This window comes from Phodopus roborovskii, unplaced genomic scaffold (assembly GCF_943737965.1).
Source record: "Phodopus roborovskii unplaced genomic scaffold, PHOROB, whole genome shotgun sequence".
NCBI lineage: Eukaryota > Metazoa > Chordata > Mammalia > Rodentia > Cricetidae > Phodopus > Phodopus roborovskii.
Genome location: NW_026126722.1, coordinates 259423 through 268652, shown reverse-complemented (window position 1 = coordinate 268652; position 9230 = coordinate 259423). Strand labels below are relative to the sequence as shown.

The 9230-nt window shown below is 40.0% G+C and overlaps 1 protein-coding gene across 1 annotated transcript; it reads left to right on the top strand.

Moving 5' to 3' along the window:
• Positions 1-964: 964 nt before the first annotated feature.
• On the top strand, positions 965-6176 carry LOC127214508 (uncharacterized). Its single transcript, XM_051174906.1, has 2 exons — positions 965-993; positions 5516-6176. The coding sequence occupies exons 1-2, from the start codon at positions 965-967 to the stop codon at positions 6174-6176; spliced, it is 690 nt and encodes a 229-aa protein (XP_051030863.1).
• Positions 6177-9230: the final 3054 nt, after the last annotated feature.

Genomic DNA, 9230 nt, shown 5'->3' with positions numbered 1-9230 from the left:
AAATCCTTCCCCTCCAGGATTAGGGATCTGTACAGTAGAGGGGTGGGAAAGATCGTAGGAGTAGAAGTAGTTGTTGACTTTTAGAAAACAGTGTCTTTGAGACACAACAGTACTGATACCACATAAGAACTCAGAGAGAATTTGAAAGCACACGCAAGAACATACCACTTAAAAACCAGACTATATCCCAGTACTGTAATAGTGTAGGAGACACAACGAATCATCACTAACCAAGAAGCTATTTGTAACTGATACCTGCTTTTCACACATGACAGGGTCATTAACTACTGAGGTCCTTTAAGACTCTGGGTTCTGACAGTTGCACATTGTTCATAATGTGTCATTGACCTCTGGTAGCCAAGGAAACATGAGAACTTCTAGAGTCATTTATGTTACAGTTGTCAACCACTAGCATTTGGACGCCATACAAGACACAAAGAGGCAAGTATTTTATATCTCCCTTGTGTACTTTTGTTGTTCACATTCAATTTTAAGAGCCAGTGGGCCCCCTGACATTTGACTAGGCCATTTCTTGAAATATTTTCAATCTGAGGATACTATCTTCATGGCATCATAAGTGCTGTATGTATGTGAGGGCTGTGGAGCCTGCACTGACTGTTATACCTGTGTAGTTTCCTGAAGTTGAGCATGGGAATTAGATTCTCTGTGTGGATTTCTTGTCCTTAAAATGAGGATAGTGATTGTGTGGATATGATTGGAGGTACAGGAACACCAGGTGGGTTCCTATCCCTGAAGTGTATACGTGAGGCTCCGATGAAACAAAGTGGAAGAGAGGAAAGTGTAGGTGTGTGAACCAGGGATGGTCATTGAGACACTGTTTTATGTTGAAGTATCTGTCTAACAGAACTTCTTTTGCTGAAGGTGATTCATCTCTGATGTGATTCCCTGTCCGGTCAATGCTTCCTGTAATTTAGAAGATAGTTATGGTCTTGGCATCTGTCAAATGGATCTCTTCACCACACATATTAGAAGGTAAAAACCAAAACTGAGTTATAGGGAGGGTTTTTAATTGGATCTCTCTGAAACACATGTGTATCCCCTATGGGATTCAGACAAGGGCAGAACCAGATCCTGCCAGGCTGGCTCATTTGTCTGTCACAACAGCATTCTCTCCTGACTCTGTAGTTCCTTCCTTGAGAAGGAAGAGGATGTGAGTAGGGTGTTACAAGCCACCATCACTTGTAAACTCACCTTGCAGATTTAACTTTCCTAGTAGAACAGCTACTTCCTTCTCCCAGTTAGGACGAACATTCCACGGAAGCTCTGGAGAAATGATAGTTGTTAGGGAAGCTTTCCTGGAAAGGAGTAGCATTATCAGTGCCAATGCAATTGTTTACATGCCTTAGCCTTTCGTTTTTCAGCTCATGGACCCAATGGTACCCCTCAGGGAATAGATGTTCACGTATATACATCTCTATCCAAAGACATGAAATAGAAATTATCTAAATAAGTTTGGTAATTCAGTATATACATACTTTTAATTAGGAGCAAAAAATATATTTTTATATGGCAGGATCCTTTATGTATTTTAATCATGTGAAGCACATTTTCTGTAGTGGAAAATTGAGTAAGTCATGAGAAATGATAGAAATATCTATCCTCTTGTTTTCGATTTAGATTTAATTTTGTGGCACAGAAGAAAGAACTCGGGTTTTCACACATCTTCAATACATATACATGCTCAAGCATAAACACAAACATACACACACACACACACACATATAATATTATAATTTTGACATCATATCACTGGGTATACCATGTGAAACATTTGCCATTGTGTTTGATTCTTTCAATAGACAATATAGGTGAGTTCATTTTATTTACAATGTTCATTCCAAAATTTAGAAATGAAATCATTGTGGGCATTCCTTCGCTTATTACTCTCATATAAGATATTTATCATTCTTGTGCACTGCAACTTATGCTGAAATAAGCATCACCTTGTGTATGATATGTAAACTATTTTGGTACTATTAATTCTAAGCATTAAAATTCTTAGCTAGCAACAGTGGGCTGGAGAGATGGCTCAGTGGTTGCAAGCACTGACAGTTCTTCTGTAGGACCTGGGTTCAGTTCACAGCAACCACATGGTAGCTCACAATTGTTAGTAACTCAGAAGATACAACACTCTCATACATACATGCAGGCAAAACACAAATGCACATGAAATAAAAATAAAGTTAGAAATACCCATAGCCATATGCTTTTAAAAGACATCATATTACTACAAAATATTATTTTCCATACACAATATTCATACACTCAAAGTTTTTCATCCTGTCTTGATTAAGTTCAGATCAAAAGATTGTCAAAGTTTGAAAGAACTTCCACTCTTTCAAGAATTCTCATAATTCAAAAATATTGTCTCCTCTAAGGTTCCAAGCTTTGATGGAAATTTTTTATAATCCAATGCTGTTTCCTCCTAAGTTTAACTGTTTAGGTAAAGATAAATCTTCTGAAGATTCAAAATCTGTAAATATGTTCAGAGGAAGCAACTGTTTTTGCAGTTCTTTTCTGGAATAAGTCTCTCTTCAATACCTGCGAACTTTTGTTATTGCTCACCAATGCTTCTGATAAAGGAATTTTTAGTAGTGGAATTTAAAGAATTTGAAAATTAATCGATTTCTAAAAACACAGTAGAAGGTAGATTCAACAAATGTGGTTTAGTGTTCATGATTTGGCTAAGTGCATGCAGACTACTACTTACATTGGTGATTCGGTGGGCATGTGCATAGCAAAATGTTAGACTCTTCCTCCTTAGAATTCTCGGTGGGGGGAGGGGCTGGAAATACAGATCAGAGGTTGAAAGCACAAGCTGATCTTTGAGAAGTCCTGACTTCAATTCCCAGCAAAAACATGGTGGTCACAACCATCTATAACGAGATCTGGTGCTCTCTCCTGGCATACAGACAGAACACTGCATATATAATTTGAATAAAATCTAAGAATTCACAGGGCTTTAGTCCCAAGCACCAGGAAGAAATAGCATCCAGTTACAAAAATTAGATGCAAGAAAACTTTTACTTCAAACCTGGGTTATATTTTTACTTTTTTTTTTAATGTTCTGAGTATTTTTCCTTAATGGTTACAGTAAACAGTTAATTCATAATTGTAAAATCCAAGGTCGGTTTGGGGCATGGAAAAATGGGAGTGAGAGGGAACTGGGATTGATATGTAAAATAAAATTGCTTCTAATTTAAACGAAACATCCATTTTCTGCATTTGAAAGGTCATTTTCCTAGTTTTGGCTGCAACTAAATATATTGCATTATCTTGTTTACAATGAACTTTCTGCAATGATACCAGTTAAGGACTTCAAAATTTCATTGCAATTCATAAAGAGTTGAAATTAAATGGATGGGAAGATTTTAGCAGGTATAGTATATAAGCAAATGTCTTGATGTCATTTAAAGTTCACTCATTCGATCAAAGTCAGAACTCAAGTATGATTATGTTCTGAACACTGTTGATTGTTTTCCTGGATAGTTTTTTCTTAGTTATCTTTCAATTTTAACTGTTAAGAGAGAAATTAAATGGGTCTTTATTTTTTTTTCCTCACTGTTATTATGTCTTACAGATTCTTATTTTTCTTGAACTAGTGGCTGAAGGCTTGATGCAAAATTCATGACAAGATGATTTAATTGGGATTTTTATTATCAAATTCCCACAAGTAAAAAGGTTTTTGATCTATTTCCTTGGGAGTATAATACCTATGATTAGGTATAGATGTGTGTAGTGGTAGCTACAGGGTTACACAGCCATCTTTAAGTGAAAAATGTTGAATTCTTAATCCAGTTTAGATTATTAGCAATGAGGTTTAAAGAAAAATGTAAATACTCATATTCTCATAGGCTTTGTTTTCTGCAATGACTTTTTAGTAGTTCTCTTTGCTCTTTTTACAGTTTAGTGAGGATGCTTAGGAAAATAGATATGGATTTTCTTGGAATGTTACAAAATGGATGACTTTTGTGGTTCTCATCAGATATGATTTAAAGGCATCTTTTGATGAGAGGACAGTTTGGGTGCAGTTTCTATATTCAGCTTGCCCCAGAGCAAAGAAAGGCTAAACACAAAGAGACTGTGAAATAATTAATCTCAACCTGAAAATTCTCATTAAAAGTGCTTTTAAATTATGCTACATTTTGTGTATATAATTATGTACATGTCCCACAGTATGTAATAGTTGTCAGAGATTATCTTGTAATGTGGTCCTTTTCATCCACCATGTCGGTCTAGGGATATAGCTCAGGTTGTCAGACAGAAAGAAGGGCAGGTGACTTCATGCACTGACCCATTTGACTTCCAACAACTTGCATTTTTCTGTAAACTAAGACTTCATATTTCAAGACCCACTAAATCCACATATAATCCATATTCATTAGCAAATGTTCCAAAAGGGAGCACATTTGTTTATAGGATATGATTCAGTATTGCTCAGAAAACATAAATTGTGTTAATGCATAACTAAGTCAATTTTATTAACATATTAATTCAAATAATATGCACTTTCTTTCCACTAACATGCTGCATTATAAGCAAACAGCCTATCACAAAGCAAAAAAAAAAAAAAAAAAAAAAAAGAAAAGAAAGAAAAAAAAAAAAAACAACAACAACAAAAAGTGACATAGAACTTTTTCCTTTTTTTTCATTTTTTGTTTTTAGACACAAGGTTTCTTTGTGTAACTCTAGCAATCCTGGAATTCAATGTGGACCAGTCTATATTCAAGTTCACATAGATGTGTCTGGCTCTGAGACCTAAATACTGGGATTATAGGCTTGTGCTGGCACCATGTATCTCAAAAGACCTTTTAAAATATATTATTGATTGATATTCTATGGAGCTTTGTCTGGATGTACACACCAGAAGAGGGCATTGGATCTCATGGGACAAAAGTTTTAGATAGGTGTGCACTGCCATAAGTGTGTTGGGAATTGAACCCAGGACCTCTGAAAGAGCAGCTAGTTTTCTTAACTGTCAAGGCACCTTTGAAACCTTATCATGTCCATCTTAAAACATGAAAGATGAACAACATGAAAACAGTTTTTTTTAAAATTAGGTTAAATCTTCATTCTTGGTTGAAAGAAGTTATAAATTTTGGATTAGAAGCAAAGTCCACCAGATGTTTGAATGGAAAATGTCAGAGGTCTTACTCATTTTTAGTTTTTATTAATTACTCAAAAAATAGTAATATGCCAATAAAAACATTCTTGGTTAACAAATACATTTCACATTTTGGAAAATACAGTGAAATTGGTAACCAAAACCTCTTATAGAGAGCACTTCTGCTTTATTCATGGAGTTCAGGGCTTCTTCTATACTTGTCTGTAGTATGGTAAACCCTAATATATAGATAGACTTCTTAAACACAACTCTGTCATGGCAAGGAGAAGGTATGAGAGCTTATTACCCTGTAAAACAGCACTTCTTTTGATTTTTCATTTTCCCTTGTGTTCCTGATTTGACAATAGCTTTATTTAATCTCATCTTCAGATTTACCATCAAACTGGAGTTCATCTACAAGCTGAGCGAACTCCTTAGCAGCATATCAGAACTGGTGTTTGCAATACTCATCGCAAGCTGCCAATACTGGCGCCTGTGGGAATTCGAGGAAGATGTCTTTGTGTTTTTTGGCCTGTGGGAAGCGTATTACCTTCAAGAGTTTAATGTCTCAGGCACTATAGTTAAGATACTGCTGCGTACCCCTATCAATTCCACCTGGACCATTTCACCTGAATTTCAGTGTGCGCAAACCCTGATAATGTGGGCCATTTTGATGAAGCTCGTAGTCCTGATTTTTTGTGCAATCGCTATTAAGATCAGCTGCATGAGACACCCATTTGTGGAATGGCAGATATATTGCTACAAGATCTCTGCCTTCACTCTGTGTGTTAGCAGCCTCTTCACATTAGTTTCTGTGAGCTGGAACCACTTTGTAGATCATTATGGCCAAACCACTCTTGACTTTCCACCTGACTTTCCAGTCAAAAAAGAAGACTTGATACAAAAGCACTATACTCGTGTGTTCCCAGTTGGGGTTCTGATAGCCATCATGTCACTCATTGGTGTGATCTTCTATCTCTCTGAAATAAGGTCACTGAAACTACAGAGTCTGGTGAAGACCAAGGGTGCTTGCATAGTGGCCAGTCAATAGGCCTGAAGTAAGGACTCATAAATATGCAGAATCTTTGAGAAGGTTCTTGAAGAAACTTTACTCTTGCACAAAAATTCCTGTAGTTATCAACTCATTCTAAATAAAGCATCAACTTGATTCTCTGAGTCTATCTAAATTAATTCCTCCTCTATCTATCTAAAGAGATCCTTTCTTTAAATGGTGTCACCGGTTGAGCTCCCATTTATCTCCCTGTAGCTTCTAAAATGCCCTCTGCACTTGCAAACTCCTCCTCATAGGATAACCAAATTTAAAAGAGAAAACAATAACCAAACAAAACAAAGAAACAAAACACGATAACAACAAAAACAGGCAAACATAAAAAAGGAAACACAAAAGAAAGAAGAAATCTTGTGGAATCTGTAGCATGGCCTGTTGAGGCACACAGTTTGCCCTTTATTCATCTTCCCTTCCAAGTGTTCATTGTCACAACTAGATGATCTGTCTTGAGGCCTTTGGTGTCTATAACAGCTCCCATAATGTGCTATCGGGGACTCCTCTTGAGTTTTCTCTTGTTGTCTGTGTCATGGAGATCCTGCTGTCATGGATCTGTAGGACTGTCCCCTTCACATGCTCCAAATTTCATAGATTTGGTAGATGTTGGGGTGAGCTAACTCATAGCCCTGGTTCTGGTCCTAATGGTAGTTGTGTTGCTCAGCTCATGAGCTTTCCCTCATCGTCACTACCTGGGTGAGCTCTCCAGCACTGCTTATGCTATCTCACCCAATGCAGCCCACAGCAAGGAGCAGGGCAAGTTCTCCTGCTCTCAGGCCCTCAGATCCAGCTCCTCCTCACTCTTACCACTAGGGCCATCTCTACTGTTTTTCCCAGGAAGGGAGCAGTGCTCTCTCTCCTAAGGAGGGAGGGATAGCTCTCCTGCTCTTAATCCCTCAGAGCTGACTCACCACAAACCCTGATAACAGGGTCATCTCTAGTGTACTTCCCAGGTGAGTTGCATGGCCCACTCTCCTGTGTGCTGTAGCTGGCATAGGGCGCTCTCTCCTGTGTGCTGTATCTGTTTTAGTGCCCCAACTCCCATCTGTTCTAGCTGGTCTAGTGCCCACTCTCCTGAGTGCTGTAGCTGGTGTAGGGCAGTAGTAGCCAGTTCTCTCACTCTCATGACTCTGGGGCCAGCTCTTTCACTGTCAAAGGTAGCACAGGACAGATGGGGAACATATTTTCCTCTCAAATGTCAGCTCTTCTGCTTTCACACCCTCAGTGCTGGCTAACCTGAGACCCAACAACAGGATGAGCTCTAGTGTGTTGCCCAGACAAGAAGCAGAGTATACTTTATCATTCACTGTAGCCCGTGAGGTTCAGGGCTACCTCTCCCACCTTATGACCTCATGCCCAACTCTCTCTCCTGCCACACTTAGGAATAGATGAGTGTGTGATGGTATTTTTCCCTCATCCATGCCATGGCTGACTTGGGAGGGGGAGTGTATATGTTTGCTCTCCTGCTCTCAAGAACACCTGTATCCCACAACAACATTTCAGCTCTAATATGTTTTCCAGTTGAGGTGCAAATGTATTGTGAGGCATGCTGCCATCTTTCTTGAGTGTGGTGGCAAGCTCTGCCCTGAAGGGTAGGGTCAACTTGCCTCTTGCATTATCCAGTGAATGGTAGAAGAAGCCATCCAAATGTTTTTGAATGGCATGGCTGTCTTTAAACATCATGGTTCCTATGACTCCCATGCTAACACAGGCAATGGATGTCACCCCAGACCTCAGCTGCAGTAAGACCATGGACCCAGACGTGGGCCACATCTAGCTGGCTAGACCTCTGCTAGCTTCAGGGCCCTTGGTGACAACTGAAAACCTGGACATCACCCCCTGTCCCTGGCCTCTACAGGTTCATCGACCCAGAAATGGCTCTATATACCAGCTTGTGCTTTGTTGTTTCCGTGGCTCTAGCTGGCAGCTCAGGCCTTCCAAATCAGCATGATTTAGGGTGTGGCACAGTACTAGGACACTGACATAGTCTGAAGTAGCAGATCAGACTGGTCATCCTCATAGTCCTCTATGAAAACCAGAGCCCCAGACAGGAACTGAGCCCCTGGTGCTGTAAGGCCACAGACCAAAAAATTGGGCTCTGCAGCAGCACTGGCCTGGATGACACCATGGGCCAACATTACAACAGAGTACACTCAGATTACAAGGTCCACAGTAGCACCATGGGTCTTGAACTTACTCTTGGGGGCATCATTTGCCAAGGGTGTCAACTAGCCCTGGCTATAGTAGGACCATGGATGCATACATAGCTAATGATCATAGCCCTAGTTCAGACAATATCACTGTCTTGGTTGACAGCCCTGGCTTACTCAAATTGGCATGGCAAAACCAGTGCCACAACCCTTGGACACTAGCATGGTTTCATGATGTGGCATGAACGTAGACCCTGGTGGTAACATAGGCCAGGGAGAGCAACACAATTCTGGCAGAAGCAGTACCATGGAAACAGATGCTCCTAGACAGCAGCCTTGCTAAGTTGTCACCATGTCCCCAGGATGCTGTGCAGGATACACATATTGGTGTGTCTGCATGGCCCTTCGATGAAACATGGATCCAGATGTAAGTTCAGACCATAGGCCCCTGCACAGCCCGCAGTGATGACAGGAGCCAAAGTCATCAACAGAGGCCTCAATGGCAGTTCTATGTCCTAGATCAAGATGGAACACTCGGCCATAGCTCAGGCCAGACCTCTGCCTTGACTCAGGTGGCCTGTTGGACGTTCACATTACCCTGTTCCTCACCACCCTTATCTCTCCAGATCCACCTCTGTATCTGCAGCTTACAAACCAGTCTGTCTCTCTCTCCCTCTCTTCCCAGCTCACTACCCTGTACCTTCTCCCCACAATAGTTCCTAATCACCAAAAGCCAGGGTGCTGGTTAGAGTCACAGATGTTATTTGGTTGAATACTATCCCACCCCAGCAGAAGAGATGAATTTGAACTTTTCTTTTCATTTCTCCCATGTCTATGCCTAAAGACTTACAGGAGTACTTGGTAAGTTTGTAACTCTGGAACTGAATGGGGT